The following is a 17,947-nucleotide window of genomic DNA, read 5'->3' as shown; positions in this document are numbered from 1 at the left end:
AAAATCAGTGTTAAAATTCAGCTTTGAAATATCCTAAATATGCTATTTCATGAAAAATATGATATGCAAAAAAGAGGACTTACCAGGGAGATCAGCACAAGAGCTGGAGCACTACACTACACAACCACCATTTTTCCACCAACCTTACCAGCAGGGCCTGTTCCACTCATCTGGCAATAGCTCTGCAGTCACTGGCTCAGAGCAGCACCAATTTAAAATGGTGGCAAATCCTGCATGATATCTGCACAATTGGGATGGCAGTTGTGAGGCCATCTCCTAGCTCAGCATTTTTTTAACCTCCCTCTGTTTCTAGGCTAGTGTAGGAGTCATCAACAATATCAACTGTACTGCTGTCACTGCACTGGTGGATTTCCCAAAGTCATTTATGGCAGCCATGTGACCCACCTTTTTCCAATCATTGATCATGTATGGTGCATATAAGTTGAATTACTCTGATTAGCCCTTTGAAGGTGTAAATGTGCCAAAAATAGCTTGGATATGTGCTTGACTGGCATATCGGCATGCATGGTAAGCCACAAAAGATCTGTAATGTTATTGAGGCATGGCAGATGGAAAGGTAGCCAGGCCACACTTTATGCCATCCATACTTGGGCCATTTTCTTGGTCGATGGTACTGGTGGGTAGGCTTACCATTGTAAATTTCTTAAGGAGTGCTGCCTTCCACCACTTCTGTTCCTAGCACATGCCATTATTGGACATGGTATTGAGTCTGACATCTGCCACTTGCAAACATGCTGCTCTGCCCTCATTCTCCATTTCTCTAGCTATCAATTGGGTGCTGTTCTACATAATCACTTGGCAACAGATCCCATTTCCCACCTCAGTTTTTCTGTGCCTTGGTTTCTCCCCAGCCATTTCTCTTGTCTCATTTCAGCATTGGAAAGGCTACTAAATCTTTGCAGCCTTTTAAAGATTAAAATATTGTTTCAGCTCTTTAAGTGCTACAGCCTTCGAATGTCTGCTGACACACAATCATCTGCATACTCCTTTTAGCAAACTTCCAGCACCAAGCCCAATATGAATTGAGGGCTTAAGTAATTAAGATAAACCTGGGAAAATTCGTCAAGTTGGTCGTGCACAACGTTTATCACTCAGTGACCATCCTACTCTGGCAGTCATATTGAAAAATCATCATCTGTTGTTTAGGGAGCAAAACTTATCAGACTATTTAAGGTATTGGTATTTATATAGGAGGCTAATTCCTCACTTGGGAACCCTCAATGAGAAGCAACACTTGCAGGAAGCAGTGATCACAAAAACATGAGCCCTCAAGTCATAAAGACAAAGCAGTCTTGCAGTGGGAGCCTGAAACAGGCATTATGCCTTTCAGTTGCCTATGTAATGGCCATAAATCCTGTTTCATGTTTGGGCACTGCATGCCTTTTTTTTTTCCTTTGTTGGCCTTTACCAATAAGGTGGGCAGGATAATTCACCTTTTAACGAATGTGTGCCTCCTGGTCACTATATTGGAAGTTTATAAGGCCATTAAGCACCCAAAAACTGCAAAACCTGTGACTGCATTTCAAGACCAGTGGATCTTGTGTGGAAATTCCTGAGCAAATAGGAAAGTGTCTGGAATAGAATTCTGAAGGTCATGTGTTAACTTCCTGAAAGTGAACTTAGTAGTGATTACAAACTCAACACCTCTCAACCATAGCCTGCTTCTATTGATGCCTCATCCTGGTCACTGTATTGGGACAAATCTCAACAACTCAACAACTCCCTGCACCACCCGCCACCACCCCCCCTCCCCCCAAGCTAGCCCACCCTACCGCCACCACCCCCTTCATCGGTCACTCAGATTGGCTAATACCAAAGTCATTTTCTTTTAACAACGATGAATTGGAGCAAATAAACTGATGGGCTTTTGTGCTGTCTGCCTCTTACAACAATAGTAATTTGAATGTAAAGAGTGTTTATTAAATTTGGTTGTAATTAATTCTTTGTTAAATGGCAGCTGTCAAGCAGAGTGCTGAGAGGCTCATGGAAAATGCAGGCAGACAGATCACCCAGATTAAAATAGAATGATTTCTACTTGTTTGTGTAATACACAAAGGTTCAGGGGAGGAGTGAAACTATCTAATATATACAATTCCTGGTGCCTAAATGCTCCATTTTAATTTCAATGCTGGCTCAGTTATTATGCTTTTTGGTTAGTTGCAGCTTGCCGGCAGACATGTTGCTAAACCTCATTTTCAGTTGCCATGCATGGCAACCTCTCTGATCCTTGTTAGGAAATTTTAGAGACAAAGAGCTCACTCTTGCTATTGTGGAGCTTATGGGCTGCGAGTGAAGCCTCCGCAGCTGCAAGAGACCCAGTTTGGCTCCGCTGTAGTACTTAGGCAAGTGCAGTCTCCTGGCTTTGTCACTGATTGCCAACAATGGGGGGAATGTCTTTCAGTGCCTGTAGCAATGCTGAACGCAGTTGGGGATCAGTGCCAGGCATTCATGTCGTACCTCTTTTCATTGCAATAGACTATTAATTCAAGTCTAAAGGTCTGTAGTATTTGGGGGAGGTGGTGCTGGGGTTTGGAGGAGTAAAGAAAGATGATGATGTGAGAGTGCTTGCGGCCCTGCTGAGGTAATTTTCATACTCATTGGAAGACATCAGCATTGAGGGTATCGTGTTCCTGTTGACCCATTCATTATTAAAAGTGTACAAGTGCCATGGTTCTCAACATTTTGACAGCCAGTCATTGTTAAAATCCACCTGAGTCATCCTTCCAGCAGCATCACCTCTTAGCTGTCTCTAAAAACCTTCCCTCGTACTGGGTTAGAAAATGTTCCTTAAATGGTGAGATTAGACTGATGTTCTGTTTTCTGCACTCCTGTTGATTTGTTGGACCTTTCTGGGCTGGAAAGCAAGTGGAGGCTTGATGAGGAAATGGGCTGCTAATGTGACATGCCAGCCTTGAGTCATGCACAATTGGTGTGAAGAAATACAGAGGTCACATAATGTCAAACACAGCAGCTCTCCCTTGTTTCCTGTGGCTCTTGAGAGATGTGGACAGAAAATAAAGTGGATAAATCATAGCCGTACAAGTGATAAGTGAAGAATCAGCAAGATAATTTGAGTTTTTAATCACAGACACCATTAGAAGCAATCTGACTTCTTCATGTTTAATTATTCTGTTGTGAGAGTAATGGGGCGGTATTTAATGGAGGAGATGGGGATCACCCTCTGGCTAGGGAGTGTGTGAGAACCCCATGTCTCCTCTTTTCAGGAAGGCCTGTCAAACTGAGAAGTGGCGGGCCTTCTCCAGGCTGAAGGACTTAGGAGGTAAAAATCCCGCCTGCTGAGGGCTGTCGGCCAGTCAGAAGCTGGCAGCTCTGTTGAACGACAGTGCCTTTGGGGAGGTGACAGCTGCACTACACACACCCGAGGCCTAGGATCATCACTGGATCCCAGGCCACAAGTGAGTGATGGTGGGAAGGAGGTGGCGGGGTTGAGTTGAGGGAGGGGGGTTAGCATCAAGGACAGGTGGTGGCTCTCAGTGGCCCCCCCTTCCCAATGCCTGGTCCCTGAGTGCCTTTGAATGAGAGATTCCACCCCTAACCCCACCAAGGCCTCGGAGGGATATGGCGAGACCCCACCCACTGTTGGATTTATACAAGCAACAGCAGGATAAGGCCCTTAAGTGGGCATTAATTGCTGACTCAAGGTCCTCGATTAACAGCAGGATGGGAAGACTGTCCACTGGCCTTCCCGCCATGGATTTAATTGGGATGGAGGCAAGAAGGCAGCAGGGACCCCACCTGTCACCATTCTGCCTGATTAAATGCTCTCCCCACCTCCAAACTTGCCATAGGAGAGAGCATTAAATTCCACACATGGTCTTCCATGCATTTGTAATTTTACATTTTTGAGTTTAAATCCTTTTCTTATGGACTAATAACAGCAGATTGAAAACTTGAAATCAAGTTGTCAGTCCCCTAAGGTTTAGTGATTAAGATTCTTTATTATGTACGGTGCTAAATTTGCCCCATTTGTACTGCCTGTCAGATTGACTATCAGAATCCTTGAACAACTGTGTAACATGTTACATTGCCAATCTATCTGGCTGGGCTGGGAACTTGGCTTGAACCCAGTCACAATAAAATGACAGACCTAAAACCACAGATACTTTTGACCCAAGCAGCTCTTTATCTCCAGAAGCGTAGGGAGAAACCATCTCCAGAGGCTCAAATGCTGCCTCCACAACACTGCAGTGCTGCCTCTGAATTCTATAGACTTCAAGCGAGGTGGAGTCAATGATTGTATTGTGTATGTGGTCTTTAAAAAGGGCACATTTAATGATCAAAATAGCCTTTCCTCAATCCATTTTTTTAATGTACTTATGTTTCTGAATTTCTCTCTGAATTGGATGAGCTACGTAGGTGCTTAAAAGACCTTTTTTTAAAAATCCAAGCCACAATCAGACTTTCTTAGGGTGTTATTAGTCTTGGATAGTAACAAAAAATGAACAGTTGTGAGGGCATACAGAACAAAGGCACATAACCATAAGATTACAGCTTGGTTGTTCAGGGGTGATGTCAGGGACCACTTCTTCACGCAAAGAGTGGTGGGAAGCTGAAACTTTCCTCCCAAAAAGCTGTTGATTTTTTTTAAGGTAATGTTTAAACTTAAGATTAGGCTCCTCCTGTTTGTGCTCTCTCATGGTTTCCTAACCCATACATTAGTTACAGACAGGCGATTCATGTGAACTTCCCACCACTGGGTGCATAGGACTATCCTGGTCAAGGCTGCTTCTGTGATCTTGCCTCCTTCACTGTGAGGAAGCACCTGGCCTGCACTTAGTGCCTCTCCATGGTAAAGTAACTGAGATAGGGAATTCAGCAGAGTATGGTATGTTGGCTCTACAATATTTAAGTACAGTTTTTTTTTAACATTTGAAAAGGAAATTGTTGATGCCTAAGTGGAGTCCAGTATAACCATATGTTCAGGGTTTATCATTTGCATGAATCTCGCAACCAACATTCTATTAGATCTGATGAAACTTTGCAAGATGTCTGTATGTCACTATTAGGTCTATGGGTTGAAAAATATGATTAGATTTTGATTGATTAAGCTTGTGATGCTAAAGTTTAAAAAAGAAATACACTTTTAATGTACAGCTTTAACACCGTTAACATTGTTCCTCTCATCCAAACTATCCTTATTCATTTTTGCTGTTTCCTAAATTTACATATTGCACAAAGATCTTAAAATATGTAGATATCTTGGTCAGGTCAGGTGTAGCATAGTCATATGCAATGTGGTATATTGAGTTGGCCTTTGTAACTAGCAGAATAATCCAAAAAAGTCTATTATGGCAAAATTACAAGATTGTATTTTGATTTTAAAGTTATTGTATTGGCTATATGTTACTACATATCTATGTTGACTATTACATTTGCTTTACGTTAATATTTGCAGTGAGCTTGTGTTACCTCAATATACTTAGTTATCAAAGCTAAAAGATGCAATCAACCAAATATGGTTTTGTCTTCCCTGTTGGTCATATTGGATTTGGTCATATGTTAAGTTGGATTAACCAATCAACATTTTGAAAAGGAAGGTAAAAGAGGGAGTGAGGTCAAATTTAAATCTGTATTTGTTTATCTATGTTGAATAAAGTTTATGCATCATTTTTCCCTTTTAATCAGAATAGGTTAGCCAGCCTGTCATTTAACTAGTCTACATTGGATGTTAAGAGAGTTGATGACAAATTCTAATTTTTAATTTGTTGACAAAATATTTTCTATGTGGTTTAAAGTAGGAAGTTCATATAAAGAGCCAATGATTGGGATATCCACAGGTTATAGCTTGCACAAAGTAAATAGTAGCATCTCAAAAAAAAAGGAAATGTACTTTTGGATCCATAATGTTTTTGCTCTCATGGCTGTAGAGATTTCTCTTTCTTTCCTCAGCAATGGTACACCAGCTCAATGAAAGTCATCTGCGTCTGGCTGACAGACCGTTTAGATCTGCAACTCCATCTCTACCAGCTGAAGACGCTCATCAAAATAGTCAAGGTATAAATAAATAACTTACTCCTTATTTCTGAATAGGCCACTAAGAGGAAGTTAGAGGGTACTATCTTCACCAGACAAAAATCCGATAAACTCCATTTTATTTGTGAAAAGAAAGAAGCAAAGGTCATCTTCATCTCAGTGACATTACATGCATCTGATGCAATGATGAGTTTCAGCATATTTGACATTGTCATATTGCGTGATTGCTAAAAAAGAAAAGATTTGTTCAACAGGTTTTTTAAGGAAAGTAATGACTATGTAAAAGGGAGATGCAGTGACACATTAATAATCAGGATTAAAGGCAAGATCAGATCTGTTATTTGCATAAGGGAATCACACAGACAACACCCTCTTTTGAAGAATAAGGCACAGTCCTGTAGACTTGTAAAGATGCAGTGAAATATTTTTGCATGTGAATTTGCAAACTGATAGGGCAGAATTTTTGTTTTGGGTTTGGGATCACAACGTCAGGATCACTTCCCGGTCCTAACCCCACATAGAAGGGGCATGACACACAAATACAATTTTTGTTGGATTGGCCAATAAGGATGGTGGGTGTCCTCCCGATGGTGGAGGGCCAGTAGAACATGCTTGGGCAGTGAGAAAGCTGCAGCCTGCTAGTGCAGACAAGGAAGAGAGAGGGGCACCCTTTCAGTACTTTTAAAATCTTTGAGAATACAAATGGCCACAGCTACCAGACCACCTTTGTGGAGGGGGAGCCCTTATAATAGGATGTTCTGCAGCTATTTGTAAGTATGCTGAGGAGGTGGGAAATGCTTAAATAGTGAAATGGTGCTCTGGCCTCTAGTTTATCGCCAGGAGGTCACCTCCTTTCTCTGGCCATGTTTCGACCCCTGCAGGGTCAGTGTATGGGAGAGGGGCCTTAATAGGTCCTTTAATGCCCTGAATTGGTTAACAGCTGCTGGCAAGTGTATAGCTGCCTCACCCCAAACCCAGCTTCCTTAAAAATTCCCTGGAGGCGGGGCAGTGCACGCCAGCTGGCAGTGGGGAAACTCTGTGCCTATTCATCTCTGGTGGGCTTCTGTAATTCTGCCATAGTGTAGGAATATCTCTTCTAGGAGCATCTCCTGAAAGGGTAGACCATGCCTGACAAATCGGATTGATGTTTTTTTTGAAGAGGACTAAAGTAGCAGACAGGGAATGTCAATTAATGCTATTTAGATAGACTCCTAGAAGGTATTTGACAAAGCTCATCATGAAAGACAGTTAGCTCCCCCCACTCCCACCTCTCTCTTGGGAGCAGGGGTGGAGGTAAAATTAGGTGGCATGGCAAGGGCACCATGCCTGTTACCTTCCTACCTTCGCTAGAATTTTACCAGCGTTCTGTTGGGTGTTGTGTGCTCTCCCCACCCTTGGGCCAATTGATGACTTTAAATGACTGATTAATGGCCACTTAAGGGCCTGGTAATTCCCACCCCCTGCTTGTTCTGCCTGACTCCGCCCCCAACTCCGCGGTATCCTGACTGTAGGCTCACCCACCTCTGACACCAGGGCCTGTCTGACTGGCCTTGGTGAAGCCATTCCAACTTATCTCAGTGTCCACCCTCCTCTTGGACTCCTCATTAGAACCTGGCTGCAGTCCCAGCAATGGCTACTGCTCTCGGGAATGGTGCTGCTGCTGGCTATCTGATTGGCTGGCAGCTCTTGGAGGCAAGACGTCCTCCCACATGGGAGCAAAAGCCATGACCTCAAGCAATTAACAGGTTGAGGACCATAAAATCTGGTCATGGACTCCCAGCCCGATGTAGGCGGGCTTGCCCCCAACTTTTCAACTAGGGGTGGGGCTATTGACTCTGCGAAAGATACCAGCCAGAAAGTGAGGGATAATGGACAGCTCGTCTAACTGGCCGAGTTTGACAAATACTGTCTGTAATGTGGCTGCAACTATTCACTCTATTTATTAATGATTTGGATGATGGGACAGAGAAATATACATGCAAGTTTGCTGATGACACTAAGATAGGCAGCATTGTCAGTAGTATAGATGGAAGCGTAAAATTACAAAGGGATATTAACAAATTAAGTGAATGGGAAAAAAACTCTGACAGATGGATTTCAGTGCAGGTAAATATGAGGTCATTCATTTTGGGCCTAAAATGGATAGAACTGGGTACTTTCTAAATGGGAAAAGCTAGAAATAATTGAAATCCAAAGAGATGAGCACATAACCTGTTCATGACATTTTAATGGGCTATGAAAATAATCAAAAATACTAATTGAAGGTTTGCTTTTATATCTAGAAGACTAGAATTGAAGCCAGTGGGCATCATGCTACAGCTATACAAAGCCCTGGCTAGACCACACTTAGAGCACTGTGAGCAGTTCCAGGCATCACAAGGATCCATGGCCCTTGGAGGGAATGCAGCCTATTTACCAGTGTGATACTTGAACTGCAAAGGTTAAATTTTGAGATGAAATTACACAAACTAAGGCTGTATTCCCTGGAAATTTGGAGTTTAAGGGGTGATTTGATTGAATTTTTCAAGACACTGTGAGCAATTAGTAGGGAAGATAAAGAGAAGCGATCTTGCTGGCTGGGATGTCCATCTTAAAACCTAGGGCAGAGCCTAAAAATAAAAGCAGGGTCTTTCAGAAGTTAGAAAACATGCAAAGGTGGTAGAATCTTTGAACTCTTCCACAAACAGTAATTAATGCTAGATCAATAGTTAAACAAGGGCAATTTAAATTTTAAATCTGTGATTGGTAGATTTTTGTTTACCTATTGTATAAACAGATATGGGGGAAAGGCAAGTATATGTAGTTAGGTCACAGGTCAGCTGTGATCCCATTGCATGGCGGAAAAGGTTTGAGGGCTAAATGACCTGGTCCTTTTCCTATGCTTCAGATTAGGTGGGTAATTAATATTAGCAACCCAATTCATCAGAAGATTGAACCATTTTGGTTTAATATGAAATGAAAAATAGAATATAAAATATCAAAAGCTATGTAAGTCAACCGCAATGCGTGACCATCTGTGTAAATAGAGTACATTTCACAGAAAGCGTGACTCGGTGTGCAAACCCATGATGTTTCCTGGAGTACCAATTTCACCTATAGGAGGCACGGTCATTGAAGCTCTCATCTGTAAAGTCACACCTTGCATGTTACAGATTCGCCGAGCCTGGGTGACACATGCAATAGGTTCTATTTAATAGTGAGAAGTTATGATTTTAAAAAAAACTTCAGTGATATATGTCTTGAGCAATCTTTTCAAAATATGCTTCCCTTTCGAGGTGTTTTGTCACTCAGCCAACTCCCTGCCGCTGACCACCCAGAATATGGTCCAGTTAACTATTAATATTAATCATCAAATTAATTCCCAGTCACCTTTCAGCCACCTCCCATGGCTCCTCTGACTTATTAGAAATTTTAAAAAATCTTTGGACCATCCTATACAACATCCATAATCACAGGAGGAATCAACATACTATTGCACAACACAATAGGTTAAAATCAAGAATAAACTGCTTTTTGAGAACTTTTGTCATGGTGCTGCTCCCAGTCTGGACTGTAACTGCAAGGTTCCATGTTTTCTTCACAGTCTGGAAGGTTGCAACTCCTTCTCATGATACTGACCAACTGAAGTAAGCCATCTGATCAAATTATGCTCACAATAATCAGGAAAAGTAGCTGGAGGATCAGTGCAAGCTGTGAGTAACAGGGCTGAGGAGTGAAGGGAGGAACACCTCAGGTATCAATGCAGCCCATAATTCACAGACTAACCTGCCTACCATGTTTTTCACTCCACATAGCAATTCAGTTCTACCTGCAAATTGATATTGTTGGCCTCAGTTCTGAAAAGCTGAAATTTCACCCGTACCTGGCTATCAGTATCTCTCTCTTTCCCCCTCTCTGCTTATCTGCTCTCTCTCCCTGTTTCTTCCATCCTCCTCCTCTCTCTCTTCCACTCCCTCTCTTTTCCACCACCTCTCTCTCTTTTCTAGCCCATCTCATTCCCACCCTCTCTTTTCCTGCCCTTCCTCTCTTTCTTCTACCCTTGCTATCTCCCCCACTCCTGTCACATTCTTCCTCTCCTGCTCTTCTTCCCATCTTCCCACTCTGCTTCTGATCTTCAGACCACTATTCACCCCTTCTCCCTTCCCATTACTTCACTCCTTCCTTCCTTTCCGCTTTTCTTCCCTCGTCTCTCACATCTCTCTCCCAACCTCACATTTCCCCCTCTTTCTCATCCTCTCCCCTTCCTTTCTCCTCATCATGCCATCCCTCATCCCTGTCCTAACTCCCTCTCCCAAATCTCACCTTTTATCCCTCTTGACTGAAATACTGCACTTGGTCAATACCATGGGAGGTTGACGAGAAATCGGAATTCTTAACAGTATATTGGGGATGAGAATTTGCATTGATTTGACTCTTGAAACGTCTATGTCTGCCTTACCTGCCATTTTAAGTGGGCTTTTCTATTTACAACAGACAGGGATATTTGCAATAATTAAAAATATCTAAATAACTAAAATACAAATCACCACTCTTCAACACAAGTACTGACATCTTAGCAGCAGTGCTTAGATTTGATATCACCATGACTGACTATTTACTTGCATCTGTTCCCTTGGTTACATGGCATTTAGGTTCCAAATCTGACCCAGATTGGCATGCCAAACTAAATGTACTAATTGCGCTGTTTAGACTGGAGGCCTATTTAGTACAACAACAGTATAATGCACTGAATGCTTTATTTACCAAAACAGTACAGAAAGCTTAATAGGTTCTCTTTAAAGGAATTGCTTTTGTTGGGCTTGGTGAATGGCTGTTCAACAATGTGATCATTTTTCCTGCAGTCTAGTTCCTTATTCACCTGCTTCTGCCTCTGTATAATTCTAGGGAGCAGGTTTCTGCATAGGTGCCTTAACCCTCCTCGACAAAGCAGCACATTCAGTTTAGTTAAAATTTGTGTCTGATGAGAATGGTTTCAATTGTCGTCTTCTCTGTTTTCACCCTCCTCTGCTCAAACTGCTGATCCCTGGTGGAGCATGATCCACAGTCACCAGGACACTCCAATACCTTGTCAAGTGTCTTCCTACAAATAGCAACCTGTACAATGAACTTTATCAGCTCATTCAATCATGAGAGGTGTTATAGCCAAGCCTGATCCTGTGTCCACCTAATGCCCTTCCTGCTTGCTTTGATTAGGAGGACTCTATAGAAGTTAAAGAGCAGGAAGTCAGGCTTATCATTCACCCACCCTGAGCCTGTTGTGCTGCGATCATTATAAAGTTGTTACTGCTAACCTGGGACATTATGGTTTGTATGGCTTAGCTGCACACCATGCAGTACTTCTGGCTCTATTATCTAATTTTAAGCTGTGTTGTGAAACCCTTTGAAAAATACTTTCTCCAGTTGGCCTTCCCATGCCCTTGTTTACCCCCTGCTGTGATTGGTGAGTGACCGACAGGTTTTGTTTGATTTGCTCCATATGTGCCTAGCGGGAGGTGCTGCAAGAGCAACCCTGAGGTGACTGCCTCACGAATTCCTCCGTACTGTGGAGGAGTACCTGTCTTTCGCTCAGTGCTCACTCTCAGTTTTACACCTGAAGCTCACTTCCTGTCAGCCTTGGTTCAATTGTAGCTCGGAGTGAGAAGGGTGTGGGTTCAAGCCTCCCTTGACCATAAAATCGAGGCTGACACCCCAGTGCAGTACTGAGGGAGTGCAGCACTGTAGGATCTTTTCCATGTGATGTTAAATCCTTTAAGTACACTAGCATGTGTCATTGCTTTAAAGCTGCTGTTTAGATGGAAGTTGGTATAGCTGAATGGGAAAATACAGTGCCAGTGTAGTACTAAAGCTGGGAAGGTCCCAGTTGCATCCTGTGGTGCTTGATGCATCACAGGGGTGTGGCAGGCTAGCGACAGGACTGTGATGATTGGCTTCCATCTCTTAAGCAGGAGAGTGGAAATAATTGGGCCCCTTTCTCAATTGCTTTGGCGGCTTGTGAAAATCAGGTGTGGACAGGATTAGGATCTGCTTTATTGGTCTCTGCAGTTGAAAACTCTGCTGACCTTGTCAAAGCTGATACATGGAGAATAGTCACTTGGGCAAGGTGATGGCATCTGGCTATGTTTAGCCCAATAAGAGGACAGGAAAGAGAGGGAAAGAACAAGAAGGCTTGTATTTACAGCGAGTCATTCCTGGCCTCGAGACATCCCAAGTGCTTTACAGAAAATGGCTTACTATTTCCAGGGGTAGTCACTGTTATAATTTACCAAGATCCCGCAGACAGCACTCTGATAACCTAATAATCTGTTTCAATGATATTGGGTGAGCGATAAGTATTGGCCAGGGCACGTGGAGAACTCGCCTGTTCTTCTTCAAAATAGTGCGGTGGGATTGTTCGACCCATCTGAAAGGGTGGCAGGGCCGCCTTTCAGCAGAAAGAGGGCATTTCTGGCAGTGCAGCACTCCATCCGTCTAGACTTTGTGCAATGGGACTCGGTCTCAAAATAATGCATGACAATCATCATCATATTGAATGTGATCACAACAATAACCAGCAGCATGTTTGCTTGACGCAGAGTGTGTTTGATTACCCAGTGTTACTGATCTGCAGAAACAGATTTTCTTCTCTCCCAAAGTTAAAATGTTGCCTTTGCACCTATTTTGAAAGCTGCACATCCTGAAACATTGAAAAATGCTTCGTGATCGCCAGAATGTAATTTAAAAATGGCCTTTTCTTGCTGCAGAAATCGTACAGGGACTTCAGACTGCAAGGGGTTTTAGAGGGAATGCTGAACTGTAAAGCATATGAAACCATCCACACCCGTTTGACAGTGGAAGAAGCCACAGCTTCGGTGTCCGAGGGCGGAGGCCTCCAAGGTATCACAATGAAAGACAGCGACGAAGAGGGCGAAGATGTAAAATAGAAAGGAGATGGTTCTTTGGACTCATTATTTTTCAACCAGTGTTTGTACCATTTCTTCAGAGGACGGTGAAAAACATCATTAAAGTGTGATGAGGTTGTCTAACTTTAGAGCATAGCCGTAGAGCGGGGCTGGGAGGGGAGGGTATAATTGTGACTGAACTCTGTGCTGATCGGTGCCATAATGTCCGTCTGCCCCCGAATCAGACCATAGCAACACCTTGTGTAGTCCTCCCAATTCACTTGAGATCTGGGCAGTCCAGAAAGAGGGAGCGGGGGGAGCAAAAGGACCTCGGATCCGACTTTCCGGGGTGGGTGGGGGAAATGCTGATATCACCTTCTAACATTAGGAAAATGTGCCCACAGCACAGGTGCCACGAAAAGTTGGCATATAGCGACACATTCCCAGCGAATATATCACCACCGGTGTGGACTCGGGCACACCGAGTCCCCTGGAAGGAAAGTGTGCGGGGGCTATTAGTCATTTGTGCTGTTTGTGGTCTTAATTGGTGACATAAAGCAGCATGATAGAATAAAACAGCCATGTCAGCTTGAGGTGTCTTTTGTGCCTAATGTTCTGGCATCTTTGTAAATATAGCGATGCCTTTATAGATCCAGCTTCAATAATACTGTGCGCTTTCGCCGATCTGGAACAAGGGCACATTGATCAGGAGAAGTTCATCCGTGTGTGTATAAGCAGGCAATCATTAAGCAATTTGGGACATCGTCCAGCTCCACCCTCCCAACTTCAATAAAAGGCGTTTCCCTGCAAAATAAGAACCCTGTATCTGTCATTGCTGAGGCTGAGTGGCTGCGTTTGCAGAAAAGCGACATTCCTCCTCCTCTTGGCTTCCCTGCACTGTTATTTCCGAGTTTTCCCCGAGTCTTCAAATCTACGCTTGTCTCTCAGAGGGGAGTGAGATACCCAGAATGGTGCAGTGTTTCCCCTCAATAGTCGCTGCGAATACCATTCACGAATGTCTGCAACATTTATCAAACCCATGGCAAGAAAAGTCTGTTTTGATACTGAGGCTTTAATTCTAATAAACTTTCATCTGTATTTCCAATTTCTATTTGTTCAGCAGTCTTGCCTGGAGCTATGAGAAATGTATGAAGATGTTTGGGAATGGACCGTTTAAAGGATCGGACTAACTGGGGCATTTTTAAAAACATTTTTCTCACAGTTACTGTTATTTTTAAAGTATCATGGTGTGGGTAGATGGTCTAAACACTTAGAGGAATCTAACTATTACAATAAAGTGGATTAATTTGTATTTGACAATAGCGCTTAATGGATTGCATTGTTTATGGATCATCTCGTTCATAAAATGTGAATATGTTAAATTTATCTTTGGATTTTTAATCTAAGACACAAATATTAGTCAGCACGTGTACCGTGTGTGTGTGAGAGAGAGCGAGAGAGAGACTGTCCGCCCTCTGATTTAAGTGAGCGATTCAGCGCCAAATAACTGGACTTGCGCTCTGGTCGCTTTTGCCGATGAAAAAGCGAATTCAGTGTGACCCCATCATCCAGGCAGCAGAAAGAGGAGAAAAATGGTTGGCGCTCTCTGAGTTGGAACTGTGCTGTGAGTGGTTATCTGCTGTAAATAAAGTGTGTACAACCTCAGTGCAGTGTGGAGGGTTTTCAAAATATTTAAAAGTAAAAGCAGAAACTATTGAAAATGCACAGCCGCTTCAGAGCGAACTCTACTCCAGCTTTTAAACCCTATACGGTATCTTTTTTTGTGCGTATGCGTTACTGAGCTTGCTGTGCTTTTTCTGGTTTTTCACATTGCAACATTCTTGGGTTAAGGGATAGTCAGATAAAAATCGCCACCGTGTTAATTAAACCGCGAATGTTTCTGTTGAGATCAGAAATACAAACCTCTGGCTGGCCAGGAAAAAAATCTCTACAATCTTTGATAATTAGTGAATCCAGAGCATAAACAACCAATTAACAGTGAACCAATCATCATGCTCAGAAATGTATTCCTTTGAACATTTCGATACAAAGTCCAGTGTGAATAGTTAGATGTGGAGAACCGATATCAACTCGAATCATTGGTTGTTTGCAGTGGGTTGGAGAAGGTCGGCCTGAGAGTAACTTGGGCCTGACAGATTGATTTATGAAATACGATTCGTTCAATCTTTGGTTTCAAAATCGGCAGAACGGCACATTTATTTTTAGTTGTAATTAAGATGATTGATGAGTTCCATTCAATATTTGGGGTCAAAATATAATTGTAGGATAATGTGTTTTTGTCACTTTAACCGGTGTTAGACGTACTGCGATCAAAACCGTTGAGTACAGAAGGATAACTCATCTTACTTCCCTCAAGGATGCATTAATTGTAATTTATTTAATGTAATCTTGCATTTCAAGTACATAAGCATCTGTTGATTTTTAAAAATATGCGTGTCAATTGGTAACTATTAAATGTAGCTAAGGTAACTTTTTATAGATTACAAAATGAGTTCCAATCTAAATGTGGACATTCCAATCTCTGTGCAAGGTCATTGAAAGGTCACTTAAATCGCCACAACTGCTGAATGATATATTGAACGTATCAATGGCAGTGAAACCGGGTGGAGATATAAATGTATTAACATGCTGAAATAACAATGTCCAACTGTGTCAAAAGAATGCTCGTCTTTAATAGAGTAAACGTGGACTGACTGCATCGATTTAAAAAAAACAGTACCTAACCTAAAATGGATGAAGCCACTATAAATCAAGAGATTATAGAGTTTTTTTTTCTGACCAGCCAGAGGTTTGTATTTCTGATTTCAACAGAAATATTCGCGGTTTAATCATCGACGATTACTCATTGCGATCTAAACATTTTCTGTTGCCCTGGATGATTTATATTTAAATCTCCAAAGATTACACAGAATTTACAGCACAGGAAAAGACCATTCGGCCCAGTTGACCTATGTCCGCTTTTCAAGTCACCCATCAACATATCATTCTATTCCTTTCTCCTCCGTCTCTTTATATAGCTTTCCCTCGAATGCCTCTGTGTCTTTGCCCCAACTGCCGCTTATGGTACCGCGTTTTCGATAAGAAAGTGTCTGCAGGATTTATTTTAATCTGTGTTCATGATTGGATCTTTGGACGACATTGACAGCAACCTTTGTCCTTGATTAAGATTACAATAGAAGTCTGTAATTCCCCGCAGTACACTTTATTCCAGTAATATCTAACCTGTCCTCACAAGACGCAGAAGTCCTCAAAAGGTGAACAGATCGACTTTAACGACAAACATTGGTCGGGAAACCCTTACTTCCCAGACACATGAATGTAATCTATCAGCTGATGGCCCTCTGAGTCTATCAATAATTCTGTACCATTAAGAACTGACACATGGTAGTTATATAAATAATTGGACATTATCACTCAGCTCATCGGCGATGCGAAAAGTGTGCGTATGTTTGTACACTCACCAGGATATTTTCTTGTAACCGTGGTAGGATCAGAAAGAGTCAATGGCAGCATCGTGTATTTATACACATAGGGCTTCACACAGGGGAAACGGGTTCCCAGCACTAAGAAAAATTAGGAGAGATGACCCAAAGAATTGCAAGTTTCCTTGACATATAGTCCTAATAAAATGTACCGATTAAATCAGTGAAATATTCAGGTCATTGCTTCTGCAATCTATAATGTAGCCTTTATTTTTGAGAGACTGCAGTTCTTTTTTATGTGAGCAATATGAAAACCGTCTGCAAACGTCAAGGTGGGGCGCCGACATACTCCTCACTCGGCAGTTCTTCCAGATCATAAAGGAGCCATTTTAGCATAGCAGGGTTAGATAGTGAGATACTCCCTGGAAAGAAAAAGTTAGTCATTAACCGAATGGCCCACACGGGCTCTCTTTAAGTAAGTAATTATTTCTGCACAATTTACATCTCAATGTGTTCATCGTCCACAATTGGCTCTATCTCGGTTTTTTGTGACTTCCTGCCAAACCGCCAAAAATGCAGGTAAATGCTTGTGTTTCGCTATTTGTCGGTGTAAAGTTACAAATCAAGCAAGTACGTGTGTATTTTGAAAAAAAAATAGCATTGGTTTACACCATGTTATGGACAATTATAAATAATATTATGAGCAATTAGAAATATATAAAACTAATTGTTTTTTTCGTTGGTCAGTGGGTTTTTAAAGGTAGGTTTGTCCCCAGTAAAATTTTGCAAATATGAATCATCGAAAGGAATAGAAACATAAAGCCAAAGATGGCAGCGCCCACACTTAGCATTGCTGAGTCCGCTTCAGGTTGTTCAGTACATATGTGTGGCTGCTGGTCTATAAAGAATCTCATTGCACAAGTCATTAGCTTAAACTATTATTCCCTTGTGCATTTACTGTCCGATTATTATTTCGTCTATATCGGAGGGGACACATGCAATGTTCAAAGCCAGTGTTTTCAGAAGGGAAATTCTACTTTGTTTCTGTGCAGTGTTCCTGTCAAAAAGGGGTTTCAAACACAGCAAGTGTAAATGTCCCGAGGTACAAAATTGTCTGTGTAGCCTTTTAACTGACGTTGGAACAGCATCACATAGGACAACTTGGAATGGCATTGCACCAATGCACAATACATTAATACAATCCGGTAACCATCAGTAAGTAGATTCTTTTGTCAATGCTTTGTAATTGAAGTGCTTCTAGTTCAACTATTCTGGCAGCTTAAAAATTGCTTTGGGACACTAATGGGCATTCCATAGATTCGAAAACTGGAACACAAAGTTGCCAGATATGAGGGTATTTTTATTGCTGTTGGCGATGCTTCTAAATGCAGAGGTAAAGCGCAGTGTTTCTTGTCAACTATCAACGTATATTGTGGTCCCCACACACACACACACGAACATTTTACTGTTCAAACTGTTTGCCTCTCCTACAATCTCGTACTGCGAGGCACTGTCAACAGTCTCCCTGTGTCGGACTTCCCCGAACACACGTTCCTGCCCAATATTCAGCGAGAAACGCACAGAAAGGGGCTGAACGCATGTGATCGCCCT

At 42.2% G+C, this 17,947-nt stretch overlaps 1 protein-coding gene across 6 annotated transcripts in view; it reads left to right on the top strand.

Moving 5' to 3' along the window:
- The window catches only part of cadps2 (Ca++-dependent secretion activator 2), an 829,148-nt gene extending 814,600 nt beyond the window's left edge, over positions 1-14,548 (top strand). For all 6 annotated transcript variants that reach the window (XM_041216037.1, XM_041216039.1, XM_041216038.1 and 3 more), the window contains 2 exons: positions 5,932-6,036; positions 12,756-14,548. In XM_041216037.1, the coding sequence (XP_041071971.1) occupies positions 5,932-6,036; positions 12,756-12,935 (285 nt within the window). In that variant the 3' untranslated portion in view covers positions 12,936-14,548. The remainder of the gene's footprint in view (positions 1-5,931; positions 6,037-12,755) is intronic.
- Positions 14,549-17,947: the final 3,399 nt, after the last annotated feature.

Source organism: Carcharodon carcharias, chromosome 21 (genome assembly GCF_017639515.1).
Source record: "Carcharodon carcharias isolate sCarCar2 chromosome 21, sCarCar2.pri, whole genome shotgun sequence".
Taxonomy (NCBI): domain Eukaryota; kingdom Metazoa; phylum Chordata; class Chondrichthyes; order Lamniformes; family Lamnidae; genus Carcharodon; species Carcharodon carcharias.
The sequence above is the reverse complement of the archived record's forward strand: the minus strand, read 5'-3'. Positions and strand labels throughout refer to the sequence as shown.